A 27,801-nucleotide genomic window follows, 5' to 3' on the forward strand; every position below is an offset into this window, starting at 1 on the left:
CTTGTCCCAGCTTCTGCCAACCTAGCAATTCGAAAGTACTTAAAAATGCAAGTAGAAAAAAATAGGGACCACCTTTGGTGGGAAGGTAATAGCGTTCCGTGCGCCTTTGACGTTGAGTCATGCCGGCCACATGACCATAGAGAGGTCTTTGGACGGCACTGGCTCTTCGGCTTTGAAATGGAGATGAGCACCGCCCCCTAGAGTCGGCAATGACTAGCACGTATGTGCGAGGGAAACCTTTACCTTTATAAGTACATAGATAAAAACGTGGCCGTTAAGTTTTCAGCCCCGGCAAATCCCACAAAGAAGAACTAACAAAAAGAGTTGTTTCCCTCCTTCCCCCCCCCCTCAAGAAAAGTGAGTAATTTAGGTGTCTGTGTGTCAATCCTCATCTCATAAATCAACGTGCACGAGCCAGCTCAGATTAGCAGCAAAAGAAACCTCATGCTCACACTGAACTTCATGCCAAGTTTCTGTCTACGGTTGCCTCCAGCCCACTCGAAAGACACCACGAGGAAGAGGCAGAAAAGAACAGCCGACGCCATCTTTTGTAACAGCATGACAAGATGTCGTTGCGACAATGCTTTAAAACAAAAAAAAAAAAACCCAAAGCGACTGCAGTGGTCGGAAGGTGGACAGAAACCTCAATTAAATTCAAGGAGCTTTCTAGGAGAATTGACTCCCGGTTTATTTTTATTTTTTTTCCCCAACAAAACAACTTCAAAAGCATCCCACCCTTTCTTCTCCTCCTCTCTTCCCCTCTCCTTGACTTGAAACAAACAGCCAGGATCTCCCGCTGGTGGAGTATCACTTATAAATGATCTTCTGGGTGGTTCCAAAAACAAACTTAACTCCCCATCAAACCAACACCCGGCTCAAACAAAGCAGGCTGTGAAAAGGCAGCGCTCCTGTGGATGACCTCCAGATGTTTGAGGGAAGGGAAGGCCTTCAAAAGACTTTGTGGCTTAATGTGAGATAAGTGGGAGGAGGAGGAGGAGGAGGAGGAGGAGGAAAGAAAGAGAGACTTGGATCCCCACTCTCCATCCTTCGTTACTCCCTGGAAATTTGGTGGCAGATGTTGCCTCATTGCCTTTCTCTGTAGTGGTTTTCTCTGCTTCTCTCCCCACCATGACGGAGTCAAACAACATTAGGTTTGTTCTATTTGTGCCTCGGGCAAGTTTGGGAGCGCAGCTGTGTCCATCTCCAGTCTACCTTTCGTGTTTCAGCCCCGCCTCAGGCAGCAAATGTGAGACCAAACAACCCACTACTTCCTCCTTAACTACATCTGCTGACAACCCAGAGGTCTCCCTGCAGGCGGATGGGGATCTAAGCCTCTGCCTGGAACAGATGTTGGGGACAACCTGCTAACTCACACCTGTACAAGTCGCTCTCACCTCACCAAGTGCCGGCTGAAAAATTTATGACTCTGAGGGGTTCCGTCATCGCGCAATTCAAAGCCTTTTTCTGATCAATGGAAGGCAGCTCTCTAACCAGGCCGGCCTCCCCTATTAATAGCTGGCATTTGTAAGAATAGAATTGGGGGGTGGGGAGGAGAGAAAATGAAGGAGGAAGGGAGAAAGAGGTTTTCTCCTCCGATTCTTAGTGCTTCAGCTTCAATGGGTTAATGGGACAAGAGCAAAGATGGATGGCACCAAAGCGTTTTGGTTCGGTTGCATTTCAGCATCACAGCAAGAAAGGGAAGAAGGCTCCGTTTCCTGATTTATAATCACACGAGGCTCTGAAAAGACGTGAGGAACTTATGAATACACAAATAAATTTTCCTTCAGGGTATAAAACGTGGGTTTTTCCCCAGATAGGAACTAGGTTTTTACCACGTTGCAAATCCCCACTCGAGGATAATATTTGACTTCCTAGCTAGCCAACGGCCAATTTCCTGCAACTACCTGAAAAGGCTTTCTTTCCTCTTTCCCTCCACCAAATGTTTACAAGTGAAATGAGGAAGGGGGTTTGGCGGGGCTGATGATTGGGGACTGGAGGCTAAAACATACAAACAACAGTCGCAGGAATTGGATATGCCTAGTTTAATAAAAAGAAGGACTAGGGGTGACATGATAGCAGTGTTCCAATAATCGAGGGGCTGCCACAAAGATGAAGGAGTCAAGCCAGTGGTGGGTTGGTACCAGTTCGCCCCAGATCGGGGAAACCGGTAGCGGCAGCGGGAGACTCCACCCAACCACCCAGAGGCTTCTGCGCATGTGCAGAAGCATCATGCGCAAGTGCGCAAGCACCCACGAGCAAACCGATAGCGACAGGTTTTGAAATCCGCCCCCGAGTCAAGCTATTCTCCAAAGCACCTGAGGGCAGGACAACAAGCAACGGATGGAAACTAATCAAGGAGAGAAGCAACCTAGAACTAAGGAGAAATTTCCTGACAGTTAGAACAATTAATCAGTGGAACAACTTGCCTCCAGAAGCGAAGACCGCCAAGGTCCCTTCCAACTTTGTTATTCTTTTTATCGTAGATTGGCTGGCACCGTGCTCAAGGATGCAGGTTTTTTGCCCTCTGAGGTAATGTATTTTTATTCCTTCTCATCTTCTTCTTTTTGTTTGATTATTCCAATTATTATTTACTATCTGAGTTTTCTAACCATGTTAAACATTGACTGTTATTTATTTTACAGGTGACCAAGGCCCTCATTCTCCCCACAAAGGTCTTAAGAAACGAATTTTATTGCCGCAAGACTTTTGATTGCTCAATATTGGAAGAAAGAAGAATTGCCTACAATTGAAGAATGGACACTCAAAGTATCAAATCTGGCAGAAATGGCAAAAATCTCTGCTTACTTGAAAGACTATACACAAGAAAAATATATTTTAGAATGGAAAATGTGGATTGATTATATTCAAAATAAGTATCAGATAAAAAAATATCGAATAGCATATGAGTAAATTTAGGAAATATTTTGTATTAGATATATTTCTGAAGGAGAGGGGAATTGAGAGTGTGATTAAGTGTGGAGTGACTAGAGATTATAATTTAGGAATTATTTTGGATTATGATTGTTAGTTTTGATACCCTGCATTTTGTTCTGGGAAGTCAGGGTGGGGGTGAGGGGTAAGGGGAGGGAACTGGGGGTTGAGGGTAGAGATGGAGTGATGGTTAATGTACAGGGATTATTGAAGATGTATAAATATAATTAATGTAGGGTCGGGTCTGCCCAGTTACCATTTTAGAACGGTGGGGAGGGAGAAAAGAGAGAGTAGGAGGTAGGAAAGAGGAGAAGAGGAAGGAAGAGGGGTAGAAGAGGGAGAAGGAGTGGAGGGTGGAGGGAGGAGAGGATGTAGATAAGAGAAGGAGAGGAAGGTTTGGAAAGTAAAAGAAGGTAGAAGAGGGAAGAGTGTTAAAAAGGGGGGTGGTGACTGGGCAAGCCCGACTAATTGTATATAACTGTACATTGGATGAATTATTTGATATGATTGTAAAAATAAAACTTAAAAAAAAATGAATTTTATTTAAGTTTGTTAGGCTTCTGTCCAGAGATGGGCTGCTACCAGTTCGGACCGGTTTGGCCAAACCGGTAGTTCCACCTGCTCCGGCACTATCCCATCCTATATATCTCATTCTCTGTCTCACTCGCCCCACCCACGCAGCCCAGCTGATTGCTGGTCCTCACCCGCTCTACTCACTGAGGTGTGCTGGAAGCTGCACACATGAAATCGCCGTATGTATGAAGACGTGTGCAAGTGTGGAAGGCGAGAGAGAGAGAGAGCTAAGCGTGCATGCGCTCACGTTTTCGGTTCTGCATTAGGCGAACTGGTTGTTAAATTATGCGAAGCCCACCTCTGCTTCTATCCTGCCTCATCCTCTTATTGGGTTAGTATCCTGCAGCATATGCACAAAAATGTGTCCATTCTTGTGACATGGAATCCAGGAACAGACACAATTGACAATATTTAACTTTGAATTAGAATTGGAAACAATTCTAAACTTTTACTAATCTGCAGATGAAGTAAAGCTCCTTTGGGTTCAGGATGATTAATTTTTGTCTGTTTGTACTCTTTAATTAGGGGCATTTTTTTTCCTTTTCTTTGTCGAAGTAGATGTAATAAGTCACATACAGTTCAGTGGCGGTTCTTTTATCGGTACGGATGGGGATATACGGGAAGGAACTACAAAATCATACGTGTTATGATACATAATCTTCAGTCAATTGACGAAAACACTTCTCCCCCAGAAGTGGACTTCTCTGAACCATTTAACGGATTCATTTTTTAGCCAGATTACTTGAAAGTAATGGGTTTCAACAGAGCTTCTTGCTGATGACACCTGGAGAAAATTGCCCAGGTTAATGTGCAGTTCCACCACCTGTCTCTGAAAGCACCAGTAGCATGAATGAAAGATGTTCAAAGGATTTGAATGATATCCCAGTCTTGCCTTTAACTTGTTCAATTTCAAAAGCAGTGTTACTGAACACTGAAATCTTGATGAATTCTCCCTTAAAGAGTTTTTGAAAGCTAGGCTGACTTTCTGGCTCCTTTCATTCGCCACTGCAGGCTTTTAAACATACTTTGTGAAAGTTTCTACACATCTTAACCTACTAACGCCAACATTATTGACAAATTTCATCCCTGACCGTTCATGATACACAATCCAGGAAGTCTGTCTTATGATCTTCAAAGAAGACAACATTAAAAGTCCAAGAACAAATCTCCAATTTAAGATCCCTGCCCACCTACCCCCCCGCCCCATGCCCACCCAATGCCTGGTCGTCCTCTTCCCCGCTTGCCGCTTCTTTTAAAAAATGCTTTTAGAAGTTTTTTTTAAAAAGGCTCTGACAATCACAGCTGAGCTGCGCGATCGTCAGAGCCTTTTTTTTTACTTTTAAAAGCATTTTTTACAATCTATTTAGCCGAATAGGTTAGTAAAAAAAAATTTAGTAAAAAAAATGCTTTTAAAAGTAAAAAAAAAAAAGATTTGCGCACCACAGCTGATCACCCCCCCCCCACGTGCTATTCCACTTACTCCATGCCTCCTTTTGGCGTGCATTGCACACGCATGCACTTTGCATTTGGTGTGTGGTGTGCACTGTGCATGCGCGCGCACAGCGAACCAGTACTAAACCCGTTCAGATTTCAACAGTCTTAGTATACATACAAACAACAAGGTAACATAATCAGTGCACATACAAACATACAAACAACATCTACATACAAAGAAGTATTCATATAAACAACAAGGTAATATAACCAACAGGTCCCAATAGGAGAAGGTAGTAGAAATAATAATAATAATAATAATAATAATAATAATAATAATAATAATAATAATAATAATAATAATAATAATAATAATAATAATAATAATACAGCCGTACTACATGGGGGAGAAGATCTATACAGACATACAACTCCTATCATTGGCATCCTTCAGTCTCAAAAGACTATGGTATTGTGCTCTGGAAAAAAATCCTAAAACAGTATCTAGTGTGACCAAAAAGGCCAATTCGAGAGTGGCAATCCCTTCCACACTGAGGGCTGATACATTCTGTCCCCTGCCCAGCCCCCAGATTTCGCTGGTTCCGGGACTGCCTCTTTGCCTCTTTGCTTCGAAGAGACAACTCCTATACCATCAGAAAGTTCTTCCCTTACACTAAAGCATCTCAAGCAATCCCAGGAAGCTAAAGAAGTGTAGGAAGTTAGCACCCACCCCTCTCCTAGAAGAATGAAATATTTTAGGAAATATTAAAAAGGCAGAATATATTTCCCTGGATGAGAAATGGAGAAACATGTTTTAAGGACAAAGCAGCTCCCTGAAGCTCCCTGCCTCCCCCCCACCTTTGTCAATGGGCCAGAGGCAGAAACTCATTCTCCCCACCTCTGTCAATGGACCATCATCTGCAACACAATAGGACCCATCTAGCAACAGAAACTCACCACATGGCACCTGGGAAGATTACATCAGCCAGGAAGGCTAGTTAAGACCCCCACCCCCTGGGAGTCTGACAACCAATCAGGATACTCTTCTTGTGCCCCAGGAAGCTCAGAGAAAGCATAAAGCCAGGGCGCGCTTAGCACCTCGTCCCCTTTTCTGTTCAGGAACTCAAACCATGTGATCCTGTCCACCATTAAACCATCTTTCCAAGCAGTCTCCATGTTTCCAGTGTCTTTATCCCCACTTGGAACTGAACCCAGATGGACATTTCTTCCAACAGAAGGATGTTGTGCACATCCTTCAAGGCGCTGAGGGAAGCCCTCAGATACATCTGTTCACCAACCTCGTCTCCTTGCTGCGGTCGCATCAAAGACACTCTGTCGTACTGCCGCCTTAGCAAAGCCCAAAGGGCATCCAGTCGACCCTGTAAAGAGAGGGCCAGGAAGACGTTGTGATGATTTGGCAGAGGTGAGAACCATTCCCTCAACCCATTAGCCATCCTTGGATATGTCTCAGGCATCCTCTCCAACCAAATGACACTGCAGGACAACAACCGCTCCTTAAATGGGATGCTATTAGGTATAAATTCTCTTTAATGGGAACACATTGAGCCAATGATGCATGAGTAAGTACTTCCTAACGGTGTGTTAAATGAGTTGGAAATTCCTAATTCTGGGCTTTTAAAACACACAGACGAAGATCAAACAAAGCTCTTCAAGTAATCCTAAACTCATTTATTCAGAATACTTTGACTCCACGGGGCACATCTTTCAAATATCTATATACAGGTAGCCCTCGATTTAGGATCGCAACTGAACCCAAAATTTATGTTGCTTGAGTGAGAAATTTGTGAAGTGAGTTTTGCCCCAGTTTTACGACTTTTCTTGCCGCATTTGTTAAGCGAATCATTGCCGTTGTTAAATGAATAACACGGTTGTTGAGTGAATCTGTTTTGCCCTTTGACTTTGCTTGTTAAAAGGTTGCAAAAGAACCTTCTCACACTGCAACCGTCATAAATGTGAATCAGTTATGGAGCATACGCAATGTAAATCAAATGACCACGAGGATGCTGCAGTGGTCATAAGTGTGAAAAATAGGACATAAGTCAAATTTTTCACTGCCGTTGTAACTTTGAACGGTCATTAAGCGAACTGTTGTAAGTCGAGGACTACCAGCATTCAGGATTTCTACCTAATATCTTTTGATCTGGATTAAAGACTAGATAATATCTCTGTTTAAGTAAAAAAAATTGCGAATGAAAACAGGCAATCGTTGGCTGATGCAAAGTTTCCTTGGATATAAATGGCAAGAAATCGTTTAAAAATCCAATAAAATACAAACAGGGTTATTTTTAATTACTCCTTTGTTCAATTTTGTATAACATAACATTAGATGGGTAGTATAGATAGTCCTCGATTTAGGACTGGTCATTTAACAATTGTTTGAAGTTACAACAAAGTTCCTTTATGGGATTTATGGGATTTATGGGATTTGACCCATTATGGCCCCCAATCCTGTCAGCCATGTATAAAAAAACCCCCAAAACTTAAAAATCTGGCTATGTTCCTGAGCCTGTGGCGCTGAATATGCCAAGGGTCTCATTTACTGGCTCTACAGGTAGTCCTTGACTTACGACCACAATTGAGCCCCAAATTTCCGCTGTTAAGTGAGACAGTCAGTTTTGGCCCGTTTTACGACCTTTCTGGCTACCATTGTTATGTGAATGGTTGCAAGGTAGTAACACAGTCATTAAGTGAATCTGACTTCCCCACTGACTTTGCTTGTCAGAAGGTCGAGCCAAAAAGGGATCACATGACCCAGGAACTCTGCAACCGTCCTAAATGCGAGTCGGTTGCCGACTGTCTGTATTTTTGATCACATAACCATAGGGGTGCTGCGACGGTTGTTAAGTGTGAAAAGCAGCCGTAAGTCGCTTTTTTCAGTGCCATTATAAACTTTGAACGGTCGCTAAATGAACCGTTATATAAATCAAGGACTCCCTGTATGGCTAACGGGCCAAATATCTTGCTCTTGTGTTCTCTGGAATTAGATGTTTTTAATGTGGTTTTACTCGTTTTATTTTATTTTTAATTGTGATATATTTATGAACCATGAGCTACCCTGAGTCATTGACTGAGACGGGCAGCCACAGACATCGAATGAATGAATGAATGAAACAAATACAAAGCAAACTGGATATTCAATGATAAAGGATTCATCAAATACCTTAATAGGCGTGTACCATTTTTCCTGGGAAGGCAGTGAGGTAGGCTTTGGTTTTGGTGGTCTATTTAGAATTGGCTCATCTCCTTCCTCGGGCAGTTTCACCACTGCGTTTTTCGCTTTCTCTAGCCGGGCTCCTTCCTCAGTTGACCCTTTGTCACCCCAACGAACCTAAACAAAAACAAATTTCCATATCAGACTGGCCGTGGACTTGAACACAAGAAGCTGGCCCCTCTTGCCATTCAGAGTCAATATACCAATAAAGGAGAATACCGTATTTTTCAGAGGATAAGACACATTTCCCTCTCCCTAAAAGAGGGTGAAAATTTGGGTGGGCAGGGCAAATATAGCCCTGCCCACGAGGCCAAAAACACGAGCCACAGAGGTGGCAATGGTCTGTGGCAATCCCTGCAGCCTGGAACAGCTGATTGGGGGTATTCCGGGAGGCCAATCCACCCGCCAATCAGCTGCTCGTGCTGAATCAGGCTGCAATAATGTGCTGAAGCTGACCCTGCTGTTCGCTATTGGCTGCAAGGACATGTCAGCGTTTGCAGCAGCAATCACAACCAGAAAGCACGCACAAGTAACTGATTCAGCAAGATTTAATAACTTCTCTTTATATATAATATAACACATCACGTAAATATACAATGCAAAAGCAGGTTTTCCAACATTGTAGGAAATACAAGCAAAACACAAGCAGAGGGGAGGAGTTTCAGTTTCAATTTCAGTTCTCAGCACAGCGTGCAGCTTTAGTACAGAACAGTTGAACTAAGCCACGCCCAGGCTCCTTGCTGTCTCCTTGTTGCTCACACAGCAAGTACTGTTTCAGTTTCCAAACAGCCCTCAACTCTCTCACAAACTGACAGGACACTAGCCAGATGAATACCGATGGATGCTGGTAGGCAGAGGCAGAATTTTTTTTCTTATTTTCCTCCCCAAAAACTAAAGTGTGTCTTATACTCTGGAGCATCTTATACTCCGAAAAATACAGTATTTGTAATTCAGGGTTGAAATGAGGGGTCTTTGTTGGCTGTCCGAAACTGGTGGTTTTTTTGCAGACATTTCATTACTGAGGGAAGTCACCCCTGCTAGAAGAATGAAATATTTTAGGAAATATTTAAAAAGGCAGAGTATTATATTTCCCCAAAAAGAGAAATAGAAATCTTAAGAAAGACAGAAACTCAGCCCTAGCTCCCTGCCCCCAGCAGATATTTGGTGCCCATTGAGAAACCCTGGGTCAGTCTGGATTGTATTTGCACATGACTGGAAAAGTGAAGAGATTTCTACAGATGAGAATGTGATTAGGAAAATAGTAGAATGTGCAGAAATGAAGAGGGTAACACTTGCAATTAAAGAGAAGGAACAAACTGAATATTATAATGTATGGGAACTATTTTACCGATATCTAGAGAATAAATATGAAAGTTAGAAATAAAAGTAGATTAGTGAAATATAGAAATAAGTTAAGAAGAGAATTGTTACACTATTAGACATGCAATGTATACCAATATTAAGTTAAGAATAGATAAATAATGAATACGGCTGTAAATTTCAATTGCTATTGCACAAGACATTTGTACCCAGACAACACACTGTTTGATGGAAAATGGATAGTTTGTATTAAAATAAAATTTTAAAAAATATATTAAAAGAGAGAGAGAGAGAGAGAGAGAAACACTTGGCTAGCCTATCAACAAAACAAAAGACTTTCAGCTCCAGGGTGATGGGATTAAGACATGACCCTCCAGGACAGAATAGGATTATCTATTATCTATAAAGATTGGACTGCCTTTTGTCAGAAATGGCAAAGCGGTGGGTTGGACTAGATGACCTATAAGGTCCCTTCCAATTCCATTAGTCTATTAAATCTAGCAGCAGAGCTCACCACATGGGACAATCACCTGAGGATATTGCATCACCCTCCTGGCTTCGACCAAACTTGATTCAGACAAACATGACCCCACATGGCCCCATGGGAGTCTAACTACAGCCAATAGAATACATGTTCTTGCACAAGAACAGGAAGCTCAAGGGCAAAGCCCAAGAGAGGGTATAAATAACCCCCACTCTCCACTCCATGTTGTCAGCTACCCAGAATCATACGTGCTTGGTGGCTCTGCTTCACCATTAAACCATCTTTCCAGTCAGCCTCCATCTTTCCAGTGTCTTTCTCCCCGCTTGGAATGGAACCAGATGGATATTTCTCCCAACTGTCAGCGTTCCAGAAAAACCCCCAACTCCAAGTAAAAACTCCGAAAAACTCCGAAACAAGCATCTTTCAAAGTTCCAAAAAAGGAAGTAGCAATTCAACAAAGAAGCAATATTGATGCTTTGGGGACTTCTGAGAGTGTCAGGGTTATTTGGGGCTTCAATCATCCTTTCATGGTCCTGACTGAAGCCAATTTTACTATCACCATATACTATCATACATTAAATTGAAGCCGAAGCTAAGAGATAATGGCTTGCCTATCTCTGCCTGCTACATGAACTTAGTCGTACTGAATCATTTCAAAACTATTCCAGCTGCGTTTCTAGTACAAATATCACCCTTATAAAATCACTTGGCTGGCACACAGTGAGAATACTCATACGGTGCTATATTTTTTTTCTCTCCAAAAATAACTAAAAAATTGACTTGAAAAGCCTTATTGTTTCTTTGGCATTCAGTTGCTTGAAGCAAATCTCTATTACTCAGGGCCCTAATGAAATCATGGAATCGGTTCTTCCTAAGCTATGAAAAGATAGTCAAAATTATTATATATATTGGGGGGGGGGGAACCTACAAGGACATCCTTGTAGTCCAATCCCCATTTTTAACTTGGCCAATGTGCCAAGTTGACATCAAAACTTATCAAGATCTTACCCAACCTTGCTAAGAACTGATTTCAGTAGAGTCATGGGAAGAGCGACTTCTAATCTTTTTTAGATACAATTTAATGCTGAGAAAAGCGGGAACAACCGAAAGTTCATCCAGTTACTATATCCAGTTTCTACAAATGAGCAATCGCATGCTTCAGTCGGTAAACGAGGCACAAAAGCAATAACTCAATGATAGTCCACAAGCAACTCACAGCAACGTTTTGAAAATGCATAATTCCAATTGTTGTAGTTTAGTTCTCTCTTAGATCTGTCTTTCATTGACTTTTTACAAGTTAAAGATAAAATTTACACCTGCAAGCATGTTGCTAATGGACTGTGTGGAGAACCAGAGTCTTTTTCTGTGCTCTTTTATACATCAACCAATAACACTCATTCAGTAGTGTTAGCTTATGGATGAGCAGCATGGTGGCCTAGCGGTGAAAACGCTCGCCTCCCACTTGGAAGGTTGAGAGTTCAATCCTAGGTAGCTTTTCTCTCCTGGGACATTAAGAAAAAAATATTTGCTGTGAACTCTATGTAGGTGTCAGGAAGGGCATCCAGCCAGTAAATGCTCAGCTCCATCCAGTCACCCAAGTCTACCCTGAATCAAGGGACTACAGGATCATAAAAAAGGGGGTTATTTGGTTACGGAAAAGAAGAACATTGATCTCTTCATCCACTTTTCTTCAAATTATGTCTTCTGACCCTCAAATCGGCACTTTTCAATTCTGAAATGAAACTTCTAAAAGAAGAAGCAATGCTGAAGGCCATGTCATCTTAGGTTGGGAACCTAAGGCCCCTTTATGATTTGTGGAGTTCAACTTCCAGAATTACCGAGCCAGTCATGTCTTAGAACAATAAAAATAATGTTAGCAATCATTACTTATTCATCCTATTAGAATAATCAGAGCACAGCAAGCATAGACTTGTTGTAGAGAGCAGGTAAGGTCTGATTCTCACAGCAGTGAAAAATAACAACAATGGACCACCCAGTGGTTTGAATGAGGTCATCATGCTTTGCAGGCATTGCTATAATTGCTACTCCACCTCAATTCCTGGAGGAGAACCCAAAGTCACAGCTGCTTTCTAGCAAAAGTACTCAAGGCCGTGGACTTCACAATCATAAAACAATATCATTAATCAATAATACAGCAGCCCCAAAGAGGCTGCTTCATCTCTTGACATTTTACATCCTTCCAAACCCATCAGATTCCATGGAAGCCGCACAAGGTTTTGCAATCATTACCAACTGAACCTCACAACTCAGAAGGTTCAGCTGCTGCCCCACCAAAGTAGAAGCCCAGTTGCTCTGGCTTAGCTTCGCATAAAGCAATACAACACCATGGTCGCTTGTCAGCATGTCCCTTCCAAAGTGTGAAGCTGTCTCCCTCCCCTCAACTCATACGGCATGGGTAAAATAGGTATAATACCAGAAAGTTATGATAAAGGGACTACATTGGGGTGAAATGCCGCCGGTTCAGACCGGTTCGCCCGAACTGGAAGTAAAAAAATACTACTAGTTCGGACGAACCAATATTTCTGACAATCAGCTGTGCCGTGCGATTTATATTTGCTAGAAAGCAGGAAATCTGCGAATCTAAATCGAATGGCACAGCTGTTTCCCTCCCCCCTCGCTGTTCTACTTACCTTGGAAAAAGCTTCTTAAACCTCCTTTTTCAGCGCTGCGCAGTAGCGCCTGTGGTGCGCCTGCGTGCAAAGCGCGCATTTGGCACGCACTGCCCAGTGAACCAGTAGCAGACTTTGGAGCATTTCACCACTGGTTATATACTTAATGTTACATGTATTGGCAGCAGCGAGAATCGCATTTGCACAATATTGGAAAAATGAGAACACCCCACTAGATGAAAACATAATCCGGAAAATATTGGACTGTGCAGAGATGGATAGATTGACATGGTAAATAAAAGATAAAGGAGATACAGAGTACTATTTAACGTGGAATAGGTTTTATCAATGATTAGAGATAAGAGGTAGAACTTAGATGAAGAAAGATCATTGCTATGTGTAAGTAAAATATGAATGTTGTCTATAATTATAAGCATGCTAGTATAATTAATATGATCATAAATAAATAAATAAGATAAATAAAATAAATAAATAAATAAGGTGGGTCAGACACGACTTCGCAACTAACAACAACAAATAAGCTAACATAATTATAAATATTGCTGTAATTATTACGTGTATTATCATTATTACTATCAGTATATCTGTTATTTTTTTCTTTTGTAAAATGAGGTGCCTGGACTGTCTTCAAAATATTTATATATAAATAAATAAAAACTTCACTTAGAAAAAAAAGAGATGTCACATCTCGTACTGGAGCGTTCAATCGCATGCTACTGACCTCCATTCTTTTAATCCCACCAACTCCTCGTCCACCATAGTAGGAAGCATCCACTGTCGGCCATTTTTTGGAAGGCAAAGGATCTTCTTCCTCCTGAGGAAAATCGAAGAACGTTTTATTTTGGATGTGGGGGTGGGAATTAATTTAGGTTTTTGAAAAAAAAAACAAAAAACATTCCTCATAAATATCTAAAACCAGTTTATTCACAGGCAACTTTTTCCTAATGTGCAAGACAAAACAATAAGAACCCAAGGAAAATACAGAGAGTCCTTGCCTAACGTCCATAATTGAGCCCAGAATTTATGTTGCTAAGTGAGACATCGCTTAAGTGGCTTTTGCCCCATTTTAGGACTTTTCTTGCCACAGCTGTTAAGTGAATCACTGCAGTTGTTAAATTAATAACACAGTTGTTAAATGAATCTGGTTTCCCCATTGACTTTGCCTGTCAGGAGGTCGTAAAAGAGGATCACCGTCATAAATATGAAGCAGTTGTCAAGCATCCAAATGTAAATCACATGACTGAGGGATGCTAAAATGGTCATAAGTGTGAAAAAGTGGTCACAAGTCACATTTTTCAATGCCTTTGTAAGTTCGAACGGTCACTAAATGAACTGTTGTAAGTCGAGGGCTAGCTGTATTAAAGGACAATAGGTTATACCTCGGACATAAAATATAAATGTCAAATTAATGGTTGTTGAGCAGCTTCCTACATAGCACCCATATATTTTGAATGGCATAAAATACCGTATATACTCGAGTATAAGCCGACCCGAATATAAGCCGAGGCACCTAATTTTACCACAAAAAACTGGGAAAAACTATTGACTCGAGTATAAGCCGAGGGTGGGAAATGAGGCAGCTACTGGTCAATGTAAAAAATAAAGATAGAGCCAAGTAAAATAACATGAATATTTATTTGAACGAAAAACAATAAAAGTGCAAAAGGGGGAAGGAGGATTCCCAGCTCTAAACAAAGGGAAATCCCGGAATGCCAGCGCGAAAGGCGGTGCTCGCGTTCCTCCTCCCTTGCTCAAAAGCCCCAACATGATATTGGAATTGGATGCCATTATATACCTGCTGAGGGGATAATTTGAATAACTTGAAAGATATAAAAGCTCTAAACATATTTGTTTAAAAATCTAAAATCTATACTTAAAATAAATGAATATAAAGTAATAAAGTTCTTTAAAGTTGTAATTCACTTTGCTGCTGCAAAGAAAGAAGCTTAACACCTTAAATGGTATTTATTAACTGAAATATCATCAAATCAAATATATAATGAGGTATATTATAATGACCTTTGTTTTCAGAAAGAAGCATGATGGAAGTTTTTCAATAAAGGGGAAATATAGAAAAACTTAGTGTCATGCTCATATATCATCTTTACAGATGTTGTTAACACTATACTATGGCAGCATATGATGGTACAATGTTTCAATCAATTTCAGGATGAAAAACTCATCAATGAGGAGGAGGAGTATAATTTATTAACCTTGTATGATATCAGTTTCTCAAGGACTCTAGAAGGACCCGAGGAAGAAATCTCTGCCCCCTCCCCACTTTCCCTTTCCAACCCAGCCTTCCAAGGGGACCCGAGAGGAAGAAATCTCTGACCCCTCCCCACTTTCCCTTTCCAACCCAGCCTTCCAAGGGGACCTTTGAGGGAGAAATCTCTGCCCCCTCCCCACTTTCCCTTTCCAAGGCAGCCTTCCAAGAGGACCTCTCGAAAAGAGCGAAAGCTTTCTCCTGGCCGTTTTACCACCACCATACCCTCCACCCTCCGCCGGCCATCCTAGGCTGGGTTAGAAACAAGGAGGGGGAAGTTCAAGGACCACATCGATGGCACGAGCTCAGATTGCCGGCTGGGGATGATGGGCGCTGCAGTGCGATCTCGGGAGAGACTAGGGGGGAAGAAAGAATGACTGTTTCCCCACACCCTAGGATTGGGGAAAACATTGACCCCCCCCCCCTTAGTTGCGGGAGAAGGGTTGCGCTTCAAAGCAGTCACCTCCATCCATCAATCCATCCTTCCTTCCTTCCTTCCATCCATCCATCCATCCTTTTTTTTTTTCCCAGCGAGCGGTGCGTGTGTGTGACATGCAAGCAAGACGTCTCACGGGGCATGTGAACTGGGTATGTCTAGTTTAGGGGTGACATGATAGGAACATTCCAATATCTCAGGGGCTGCCACAAAGAAGGGGGAATCAAACTATTCTCCAAAGCACCTGAGGGCAGGACAAGAAGCATGGGTGGAAACTAATCAAGGAGAGAAGCAACCTAGAACTAAGGAGAAATTTCCTGACAGTTAGAACAATTAACCAGTGGAACAACTTGCCTCCAGAAGTTGTGAATGCTCTAACACTGGAAGTTTTTAAGAAGATATTGGATAAGCATTTGAAGTGGTATAAGGTTTCCTGCGTAAGCAGGGGTTAGACTAGAAGACCTCCAAGGTCCCTTCCAACTCTATTATTCTGTTTTTTTTTGTTCTGTTTTCTTTCTAATCTATCTATCTATCTATCTATCTATCTATCTATCTATCTATCTATCTATCTATCTATCTATCTATCTAATTAGCTAGCTAGCTAGCTATCATTATCTCGCTTCAAAAGACAAAACTTAAACACGAAGTTGTAGCTGAATAGCCCTACATAATTTAGCTTTTTCCAAGCTGGTGATTTCCAAAGGCTTTGAAATGCGACTTTCCTCTGCCAGGATAAGCTGATGTGCTCAGAAGGCTGGGAATGGTGGCATTTCCCTACATTTCTTGTGGGCAGAAGGTGGACCCCTATGTTTCCTTGAAAACACCTCCCAATATTTATTAGAGTGACTTCTCTCCCCAGAAGAAAGGTCTGGCTGTTTAACAATCCGTCAGCTAAATCCTATCGAGTCAAAGGGGCCAGTCAATGGGGCTAGGATGAAATCTGGGTCACCAGGGACCCTTTTTTTGTGCCCGTTCCCCAACCAGGGCGGGCCAAGCAGCCGCTCTTTTAGCGGCTCTGGAATGGATGTTGAGGTAACCCGAAGAGGCAGCCTCTTTTCAACTCCCCCACCCCTTTTTTTTAAACGCGTCCTGCCGGGCGGCGACAGGGACGTGGACACCAAAAGCGGCGCCTGCTCTTCTCCGCTCTTTTATTTTATTTTAGTATTCAATCGGCAGCAGAGGCTCGAGCCTTCTGGGCGCCGGGAAAAGGAGCCGAGGAGCTGCAGCAACGTTGCAAGAGAGCAGAAAAGAGTGGGTGGGGAGAGAAGCAAAAGAAGAAGAAGCAGCAAGCTTTCCAGCCGACTTGTGTGGCGCGAGAATCCGATCCACCGCCTCCTTCCCCGGCCGACAGGGCTGAACTGCCGCTGCACCACCACTTCCCAAAACAGATTTCCAGACTTGGAAGCAGCCCGCCACGAAAGGAGGAGGAGGAGGAGGAGGAAGCGGCGGCGCGGCTGCTCCTGCTGCTGTTTCGCCTCCGCCCCTTCCAGCGCCTTGACGCAGAGCGAGAGAGAGTAGAGAAAGGAACCGCGCCGTCCGACCGGCTGTGTGTGTGTTTGTGGTGGGGGTCTCGTCCCAGCCACCCACCCACTCGCTCCCTTTCCCTCTTCGGAGCGTGGGCTGGTCTTAGAAGCCGCGCTGTCCCGGCGGGGCCGTCGCCTCCTCCTCTTCCTCCACGCTCGCTCCTCTTGCACGCCCCTCAACCCCCCCAATCCCCCACCCTCCCCGCCCGTAAAGGCCCCCTCCCCCCTCTCCCGGGCGGCGGCGGCGGCCCCGAGCGGAGCGCCCCAGCCGGCAGCTCCGCTTCCCTCCTACCTTCTTCCTTGCTAAAGGGCCAAAGTCGGCTCCCCCGCCCCGCCGCGGGGACCCGAGCCAAGCCGGTCCCAGTCCAGCCGAACGGTGAAGGCGACATGCCGAGCGCCGCTCCGCTTTCACCGTTCGGCTGGACCGGGACGGCTTGGCTCGGGTCGCAGTAACTCCGCCAGGCTGTGCGCGAAGAAACCATTTAAAAGCCCCGCCAGGGCTTTCTTCTCCTCCGTGCTTCAGAAGTTGGGCTTTTAAATGGTTTCTTCGTGGCACAGCCTGGTGGGAGTTACTGCGGACCCGAGCCAAGCCGGTCCCGGTCCAGCCGAACGGTGGAAGCGGAGCGGTCCGCAGTAACTCCGCCAGGCTGTGCCACGAAGAAACCATTTAAAAGCCCAACTTCTGAAGCACGGAGGGAGAAGAAAGAAAGCCCTGGCGGGGCTTTTAAATGGTTTCTTCGCGGCACAGCCTGGCGGGAGTTACTGCGGACCCGCTCCGCTTTCACCGTTCGGCTGGACTGGGACCGGCTTGGCTCAGGTCCGCGCGGCGAACTGCTCAGCCTTGGGCAAATCCCGCCGGACGATCTCGCCGCCTCTTTGGCGTCTCCTGTGCGGGGTTCCCGAAGTACATCGAGACGTAGACTCGAGTATAAGCCGAGGGGGCGCTTTTCAGCACAAAAAACGTGCTGAAAAACTCGGCTTATACTCGAGTATATACGGTATTAGTTCTACTGCATGCTAAAAACTGGATAAAAACTGTTGCGTTATTATTTTATTTTATTTTTCTTGTTATAAGAGCTTTTTAAATGAAACCGTTCTCCCAAACCAATTGAATAAAAATTGTCAACGTATTTAGCACAGCTTAAATATAGCCATTAACAAATTTTTCATCATTTAAAAACCTTTCCGTCAAACGAAGGCATTAAAATCTACCGCAAATAGACCAGAATCGGTGTCAGAAGCTAAACGAGTTACGGACCAACAAAGTTTCCACAATCTGCTACCCTTCTAAATTTGAGGGACTTAAAACTTCCCAGATTCACAGTCCATATGGCCGTTCTTGCTAGGAACTTTGGGATTTGCAGTCCAACGTAGCAAGAATGCAGCGGGTTATAAAAAGCTGATTTGAAATGATCTCGTGAACCTTCTGAATATTGAATTTAAAAAAAAAAAAGATAAAAGACTCCTTGTTTTGAGCTGAAGGCCTGGTGACTACACAGACGTATCTCTGTAGTCTTCTCATCAATCACTATAAGTGGCTTTGCTAACGCCTTCTTCCCAGAATGTGAAAGTTCTTTATTCAAAAAAGAAGGGCAGTTTGTCCGCTTCAAATAATGCAGGTTTAAAAATGAAAGGCGTGCCTTATAATTCACTGAGAATGCACTAGATGACACCAGTCAGGCATTTGCAGACACTGTCCCTGTTCCCCCCCCCCCCACACACACAACTTTTGTCAAGATGATGAACGCAATATCCTGCAACGCAAACTTCATCTCTTGGAGCCTTTGTGTGATGTACAAATGCATGCACAACGGAGAGAAGGCTCGCCTTATCAGGGTGTAACACTGCTTCCATCAATCTGACCTTCTCTATTTATCTATGTGTATTATTTTTACAAATAACTCAAGCTGGCAAAGATATCCAACAAACCTTCCTCCTCCTATTTTCCTCAAAACAATAACCTTTTGAGGTTGGTTGGGATGAGAGAGAATGATTGGCCCAAAGTCAACCAATTGGCTTTCATGGCTAAGGCGGGGCCAGAACTCACTATCTCCTGGTGATTGGCCCAAAGTCAACCAGTTGGCTTTCATGGTTAAGGCGGGGCCAGAACTCACTATCTCCTGGTGATTGGCCCAAAGTCAACCAGTTGGCTTTCATGGTTAAGGCGGGGCCAGAACTCACTATCTCCTGGTGATTGGCCCAAAGTCAACCAGTTGGCTTTCATGGCTAAAGTGGGACTAGAACTCACCCTCTCCTGGTGATTGGCCCAAAGTCAACCAGTTGGCTTTCATGGCAAAGACAGAACCCGAAATCATAATCTCCCACTTTCTAGCCTGGTCCCTAAACCAGTAGACCAAATTGGCCCTCCTCTCCCCACAGATGTCACTGGGAGACAAACAACTTTTTTTGAAGTAATATGGCAGGATAAGGCAGCAATCAAATTTATCAAATAATAAATAAATAAATACGTCTTAGCAAGGTGATCATAAATTAAACTTCATGCCTTAAAACATACAACATCTGCTAACTGTGGATTGATATATCTACTGCCTGCTCTTCTGATCCAGCCTTTCAAGATGCAATCCCAGCAAAATGTGCATCATGTTCCAGCTTCTGCAATCCCGTTTCATAACAAACAGAATGCATGGATCATTGAGTCAGTTCAAACCTGTGGGGTCCTGGGTGCTCTCTGAGCTTGGTGGTTTTCTTGCAGGTATTTCATTAGCAAACTAAATAACATAATCAGCCCCAATGACGTTACCTAGTTTGGCAATGAAACGTCTTTCAAGAAAGCCACCAAGCTCAGTGAGCATTCAAGACCCCACAATTCAATATTGAACTACAAATATTCTCTTCTATCAATTCAAACCTGGGCAAGCTGGGAGGGACAAATTGCAATCCACTAGTTACCCCTGTCACCTCTGGGATGGCCAGAAAGAGGGGAGAAATGAAGGGGTCCTAGCAAGCCAACTTCTTTTCCAATCATCTGTGCCAACTAATTTCAAAAGAAAATGTACTGGAGAAAAGATTTGTGGTGCGTATTCAAACACCCCCCTATTGCAGCCTTGCCCCAGAGGGATTGGCACTACAGTTCCCATTTTCCCCTGCCAGTATGGTCAGTCGTCATTCTACGATTGCAATTGCAGAATCAACCCATCAGTGTTGTGGTCCACCAGCAGCTTGCGGAGCTGGCAATGGAGTCAGACAGAGATGAGACTGAGGAAGAACATGGGCCGGTCCTGGAGGCTGGGGAAGGCCCAGATGAGGGCTCTGTGTTGGAGGCTGAGGTGAGGCCAGGGCCATCGGGGAGTGATGTGCGGACGCCGGAGCCTCCAGAGGCTGACAGTAGTGAGGCAGAGGAACAGGAGAAGCCTGTTCCTAATGCACACATGAAAAGAACTGCCAGAAAGCAAGAGCAGCTAAAGCAAAGAGGACGACTTGAGAGTAGGGCCAAGAGATGATTGGCCCCTCCCATAAGGCTTAAAAAACCAGCAATGGCGTTTGGGCTCTTTGCCGGAAAACAGCTTTGATAGCCTTGTCTTGTTGCATTTGTTTCTTATCGGAGTCTTCTGCTTTTGAACTTTTGCCAAGAAAGGCCTTTGGCAGTTTGCCTAATTAAGACCAAGGTTGGTGATAAGACTGCGGAACTGCGTTGGGAAGAATTTGCTTTGATTTAGTTTGGACTACGCTGAGAATGAGTTAATTCTCAGCTGTTCTAATAAAGTTTGTTTTTAAACTGACTGAGTTTACTACTACCTACTTGGGCCTGGGTCACAACGGTCAGGAAAATGACCCAATGTTTACTTTGGTCAATGGCAGTTATAATTTCCCCTTAAAGAAGTACTGTGCATTTTCCAAAGAAGAAGGAATTATCGCTCTTCTTGCATGATCACCCTAAAGTTAGGGCTGCACCCCAAGTGTGTCCTAACACCCCTTTTTAGGACTTCGGAACGTACAGAGACAAAAACAAAGAGCAGAACTAAACAGGGGATGGATCAAGTAGAACACCGAAGCAAAAATAAACATAAAAAAATACAGATGCACAAGGCTTTTAAGAATGGAAGATTATTTCCACATTTACAATACTGTTTGGTGGAGTAAGATATTCTGTGAATTAAGACACACGCTTGCTGGCATCTTCACCCACCGAATGCATAAACTGAGCATTCCGGTTATGCGGCAAGGAAAATCAATTTGCAGTGGAATGTATTTTGAAGTGCTTATTACAATCCAATTCCTGTTGAGTTGCCACGCAGCAACACTTTGATCCCGCGCTTTGGGGGATAACCAATCTAACTAACATAGTGTGCCCTATAAAAGGAAATGCGGTACTTTAACTGGCTAACTCCCCCGCCCTTTTATTGATAGCTAACCCTTTTGGATAACCAGCTAAAGTTGACGGATATGATTACACAATTTAATAAAGCCTCCCGAAGAGTCAGGGGTTCAATATAATCAGGGTGCAACCCCCCCCCCCCCAGAAAATTGTGTAATCATATCTGTCAACATAAAGCTAATAAAATTTAGAGTTCAAAAAGCAAAAAATACCATTCTGTTTCATTCTTACCCACCCCAACTGTGGCTAAAACACAGACTTTGCACATCTGTATTTGTCCTTCCGCGTTCTACTTGATAAACCTCTTGTGTGTATGTGTGTGTGTTGTGTGTGTGTTGTGTGTGTAGACGGTACTGTGAAACCTTGATTTTTCCGACCTCCAGGAAACAGGCTTCACGGGCAACCGACTTATTCCACTGGCACGATGACATCATTGTGCAAATGACATCATCAGGATGACATCATCATCATACAACTCATTCAAATTACCGTACTTTTCGGACCATAAGACACACCGGTGTATAAGACACACCAAGATTTCAAAGAAGTAAGCAAGGAAAAAAAAAAGGATTTTGCCCTCCCCAGCCCCCAGGAACACTCTGCGGGCATCCCAAACCCTCTGCACGTCCCGTTTTTGCGAAAAACATGCTGGTTTTTGGCAAAAACGGGACCCGCAGGGCAGGGCTTCAGGAGGCCAAAAATGGTTGTATTCAGTGTACCAATATTTCCACCCTCTTTGGGGGAGGGGGGTGCGTCTTATACTTCGAAAAGTACGGTATGCCAAGGACAAATTTTTTGTCTGCAGTGATATAGGAGGGAGGTGTGCTGTGGGCCCCATCGGCCAGGGTGTTCTGGCTGGCAGGATCCAGGAGAAATTGAATTTCTAAGTCATTGGCAACATGGTGATCTCCTTTTTGTAAACAGGAAGCCGTCGTGGGCACTTTGGAAGCTTACCTGTATTGGAACGGAAGGCTGGGGTCGAGGAGGATCCTTAATAACCTATTGATAAAGGGGACAAATTAGATGATAAAGGACATAATAGCAAAGATTTATTAAAACCACACCGTAGCAAGTCCTTTCGATGGTGATACTTCCCCATTAGTTAGTTCCATAATCAGCTAGCCATGGTTGGGGTAACAGAAAACTCAGGGTGGCGCAGTGGTTAGAGTGCAGTATTGCAGGCTACTTCTGCCAGCGGCCTGCAATTCGGCAGTTTGAATCTCACCAGGCTCAAGGTTGACTCAGCCTTCCATCCTTCTGAGGTGGGTCAAATGAGGACCCAGATTGTTGGGGGCAATAAGCTGAGTCTGTAAACCGCTTAGAGCAGTGGTGAAATCCAGATTTTTTTACTACCGGTTCTGTGGGCGTGGCTTGGTGGGCCTGGCAGCAGAAGGATACTGCAAAATCCCCATTCCCTCCCCACTCCCCTGGGGCCAGCCAGAGGTGGTATTTGCCAGTTCTCCGAAATACTCAAAATTTTCGCTACCGGTTCTCCCGAACCTGTCAGAACCTGCTGGATTTCATGCCTGTCTTAGAGAGGGCTGGAAAGCACTGTGAAGCAATATATAAGTGCCATTGCTATCCCCATGACTGTTATGGATTGGCAAAACAACCGTTGGATGATTGTTAAAGATGTTTAGCTATCATTAATTTGATTTGTGTCTCACCAGTGACTCTGGACCAATAAAGACACAACACAAATCTATAATGACCATCAATTTAAAAAAAAACAAATAAATTAAGAACACCCCATAGACTCCAGTTAACCTAATGATTTCCTCCCTGAGAGCACATCCAGGTCTTTAAAGCTTTTCAGAAGACTGCAGAGCAGAGGTGGGTTTCAGCAGGTTCTGACTGGTTCTGGAGAACCGGCAGCGGAAATTTTGAGTAGTTCAGAGAACCAGTAAATACTACCTCTGACTTGCCCCTCCCCCATCTATTCTCTGCCTCCCGAGTCCCAGCTGATTGGGAGGAAATGGAGATTTTGCAGTAACCTTCCCCTGGATTGGGGAGGGAATGGAGATTCTACAGTATCCTTCTCCTGCCACGCCCACCAAGCCACGCCCAGTAAGCCATGCCACACCCACCAAGACACGCCCATAGAACCGGTAGTAAAAATTTTGAAACCCACCACTGCTGCAGAGATACAGCCAATCAAATCTCAGATTGCGAATGTATTTGGCTCTTAACTTGTTTTATTTAAAAAGAAAGCCCAGGCTTTCCAAGGGCTGCAAATATAGATAGTCCTTCATGTACGATCACAATTGAGCCCTATTGTTCTGTTGCTAAGTGAGACTGTTGCTAAGTGAGCTTTGCACCATTTTACGTCCTTTCTTGCCACCGCTGTTAAGTGATTCACTGCAGTGGTTAACAACACGGATGTTCAGTGCATCTGGCTTCCCCACGGACTTTGTTCATCCGAAGGTTGCAAAAGGAGATCACATGACCCTGGGACTGTCATAAATATGAGTCAGTTGCCAAGTGGCCAGACTGTGACCACGTGACCATGGGGAAGCCGCAATGGCTGCGTGAAAAATGGCGCTAAGTCACTTTTTTCAGGGCCACCGTAACTTTGAATGGTCATTAAACGAATGATAGCATGTGTAGGATTATCTGTAATGGGACCTTCCAGATAACGAGGTCAAATTTCCAATTGGAATCCATGCTTCTTCTCTGGAAATGTTAACTGTAGTAAATCTCAAGATTTTCTCGATTGCAGGTCCGTTGGCTAATCATTTTTTTATTCAGCAGTACAGATCTGGCTGATTCTCTATAAACTACGATAATAGAATATATATTTTTTTCCCCAGATTGGGCACCAGGCTTAATACTTGCCTAAAAGAAACAAACATGGCTAAGACCTCTCCCCTGCCAAAGTACTTTTAATTAAATCAACTTTATTAACAGTTGGTTGGACTCCTCCCGAAAGCCTTAAATTACTTTAAATCCATCAATTTTTTTTTTAAAAAAAAAACCGGCTCAGGAAGCTATCCTTATTTTCCGGAGGGGGTGTGGGGGGGTTGCAGGAAGGGAACGGAAGAACGTCTGTAACTCCTCCATCCTGAGAACTTGCACATGTTAAAAGACATAATATTGCCAAGATGTCAACTATTTCTATTTCATTCACATTTCTTAAATACCCATCTCAAGAGCCCAGGAGACTAAATCTCCATTTTGTTTACCATATGCAGAGTTTGAGTCTTCTCCAATTTTTAGGGTTTGGTATTATTATCATTGTCAAGGAACAGGCTGCTGGGTGTTTATTTAGCCAAACAAGAGGGAGGAGGGAATTAAAGTGCTTCGTTTTAGAGCACAGCCGGTTTTCCTCCATCATAGATAATTAAACAGGCAGACGGACAAATAGATACGTAAGTATGGTAGGTAGGCAGGCAGGCAGGCAGGCAGAGAGACAGGTAAAGATATTGAGTCCATTTTTCGTTTTTAAATAAATCGGTGGCTCCAGGCGACTGTCCCTCGATGTGCTCATTAACACATCTTCAATGCTCGAATGTGGTGGGCATTACAAAATGTCAGCGCCAGAGTCCAATGCCAGCTTGATGCAGTCAGATGTTCGCTAACGTTCACGAAGGAGCGAACAAAACTGTCAACAGCCAACACTTTTGGACAAAGGAGAAAGAAAACCGGAAAGGCCACTCCGCAACTTGGCGATGTGTGTGGACTGCAGATCGAGTCCAAAATAAATAAATAAATAAATAAATAAATAAATAAATAAATAAATAAATAAATAAATAAATAAATTTTAAAACCGCCAACTGGCTTCTGCCAACAATTAAAACAGGATGCCCCAAAAATCATTGGGCACACTCTAGATGCCAACTGGTTGCTGCCAACGAGGAAGACTGAATGGTCAGGAGGGAGGAGGGAGGGAAATTTCGTCCTTCAATGCAATTTTGTTCGGTTCCCATCCTGCAAGAGTGACACAATAGTAACTAAAACGGTAAAAATCGGGCCTTTAGCCGCAACGATGCCGGTTGTTGAAAAAGAAGGCTGGCTTATGCCGTTCTGGAGACAGAAATATGGGGTGAAAAACTGCGGGAATCAAAGTTACAACAACGCAGGTAGTCCTCGAATTAGGACCACACTCGAGCCCAAAATTTCCACCGCTAAGCAAGTGAAGTGAACTTTGCCCCCTTTCACAACCTTTCTTGGCATAGTTGTTAAGAGAATCGCTGCCGTTATTCAGCAAGTAACACGGCTGTTAAGTGAATCTGGCTTCTCCCTTGACTTTGCTGGTCAGAAGGCCGCAAAAGAGGATCACGTGACCCCGGGAAGCCACAACCATCATAAATAGGAGTCAAGTATCCTAATTCTGATCACATGACCATGGGGATGCTGCAACGGTCGTAAGTGTGAAAAACAATCATCAGTCACTTTTTTGTTAACTTTGAATGGTCACTAAACAAATAGTCGTAAGTCAAGGACTATCTGTAATCAGCATATATATATTATCACCACAATAAAATATGTTAGCGCCTTATATTGGGCTAACTGTTGCTATCTCAAAGACTAGTATTTAGTATGAAATACTAAAATTGGTATTTCAGAACTCAGCGCTGTTTTCTCATACCACCCTATTAAGATTAATAAAGGCTTTTAGAGGTAAAGGGGGATTTATCCAGATATTAATATCGGTTCCATGTTTACATTTTTAAATTAGTTTGGTGGTGAATTCAAGGGAATGCTAATTAGCACTGAAGGGTGGGGGAGTACAAACTTCAGAAGTCAGCCAATTAATAGGCCTTGTTGATGAGCTTGCAGTTCAGGCACTAGTTTGCAAGCACTGAGTAATTCCAATCTAATATTTATATTTGCATTCAATTTGCAAGAAAAGATGCCTCCGTCAGTCCAATTGGAGCATAACCTTCTCCAGTCTGACTACGAGCAAATCAGTAGAACTATATTGGCTACGCTGCTCGTCCAAAACTGAGTGAAGACTACTACAGATCAGTGTTTCTCAGCCTTGGCTACTTTAAGATGTGTGGACTTCAACTCCCAGAATTCCCCAGCCAGCCATGAAGTCCAGTTTATGATGTGAGGACTTCAACTTCCAGAATTCCCTAATCAGCCATGAAGTCCACTTTAAGATGTGTGGACTTCAACTCCCAGAATTCCCCAGCCAGCCATGAAGTCCAGTTTATGAGGTGAGGACTTCAACTCCCAGAATTCCCTAGTCAGCCATGAAGTCCACTTTATGAGGTGGGGACTTCAACTCCCAGAATTCCCCAATCAGTCAGAGAGGTGGGGGAATTTACTTACCACTTTGCAACATAGGGGCCAAAACCACCATAGAGCAGCAATCCCCAGCAACAGTAACAAAATGAGGATAATGATCAGTGCCACAATGCCATTGGTCTACCAAAAAATAAAGACGAAAAGATAATAATTTAATTCATTTTTTACGGTAACAAAAAGGCAGGGATTCTCTTTCAGCATCACGCTAAATCAGACCAAGTCAAAATAGGATGTGTGTCTGCATATTCCTTTGTTATACTGTAACAGGCTCTCTGACCCAATCTATATTGTTGGGATGAAAAGCTACCCTTGTAGCTGACTTTAAAAATAATAAAAAAAATAGTCAAGGTGTTGGCCCAGAGCAAGGGTGCACAATTATGGCAACTTAATGACTTGTGGACTTCAACTCCCAGAATTCATGAGCCAGCCAATGAGGAGTCGAAGACCACAAGTCGTAAAGTTGCCATAGTTACCCACCCCGGCCTAGGGACTAGGGCAGGGGTCTGCAAACTTGGCTCTTTTAAGACTTGTGGACTTCAACTCCCAGAGTTCCTCAGCCAGCTAAGAAACTCTGGGAGTTGAAGCCCACAAGTCTTAAAAGAGCCAAGCTTGCAGACCCCTGGACTAGGGGATTGTGAGTTCTAGTTCTGCCTTAGGCGTGAAAACCTGCTGGGTGACTTTGAGCCAATCATTCTCTCTCACCCCAACTCACCTCAAAGGGTTGTTGTTGTGGGGAAAATAGGAGAATATTAAACATGTTTGCTGCCTTGACCCAAGGGTACTTTTTTCAAGAGTCTTTTCCTTTGCAGATGTTTCACTTCTCATCCAAGAAGCTTCTTCAGCTCTGGCTGGATGGTGGGGAAAGGAAGGATTTATCCATCCGTCATCCAGTCAGAGCCGAAGAAGCTTCTTGGATGAGAAGCGAAACATCTTCAAAGAAAAAAACAGAAAAGTCCAGTTGCCTCTTGAAAAAAAAAAAACACCTTTGGGACAATCATGGCCCGGATGGCTGAGAATCATCATAGACATTTCACTGCCTTGAGTTATTTATAAAAATAACAAGGGTGGAGTATAAATAAATAAATACACAGAATAATTATAAATACATAAAATCGGATGGGATAGATTAGCAGTAAGAAAACACTACCAGGTTCAAAGAAAATAATAAGTGGGGTCTCTGTTTATATATTTATGCAGAAGAGGAACAGAGATGATTAGGGGCCTGGAAGCTAAAACACGAAGAACAGTTGAAAGAATTGGGTAGGATTGTTTAGTGTAGCGAAAAGAAGGACTTAGGGGAGACATGATAGCAGTCTTCCAATATCTCAGGGGTTGCCACAAAGAAGAGGGAATCAAGCTATT

At 43.4% G+C, this 27,801-nt stretch overlaps 1 protein-coding gene across 1 annotated transcript in view; it reads right to left on the bottom strand.

Moving 5' to 3' along the window:
- ANTXR2 (ANTXR cell adhesion molecule 2) overlaps positions 1-27,801 on the bottom strand; it is a 192,471-nt gene that overhangs the window by 65,803 nt on the left and 98,867 nt on the right. The window contains exons 12-16 of the mRNA XM_058192834.1: positions 26,464-26,559; positions 22,141-22,185; positions 13,347-13,439; positions 8,120-8,287; positions 6,237-6,317 (exon numbers count right to left, since the gene is read on the bottom strand). Coding sequence (XP_058048817.1) covers positions 6,237-6,317; positions 8,120-8,287; positions 13,347-13,439; positions 22,141-22,185; positions 26,464-26,559 — 483 coding nt within the window. The remainder of the gene's footprint in view (positions 1-6,236; positions 6,318-8,119; positions 8,288-13,346; positions 13,440-22,140; positions 22,186-26,463; positions 26,560-27,801) is intronic.

The sequence above is a fragment of the Ahaetulla prasina genome, chromosome 8, assembly GCF_028640845.1.
Source record: "Ahaetulla prasina isolate Xishuangbanna chromosome 8, ASM2864084v1, whole genome shotgun sequence".
Classification (NCBI taxonomy): Eukaryota; Metazoa; Chordata; class Lepidosauria; order Squamata; family Colubridae; genus Ahaetulla; species Ahaetulla prasina.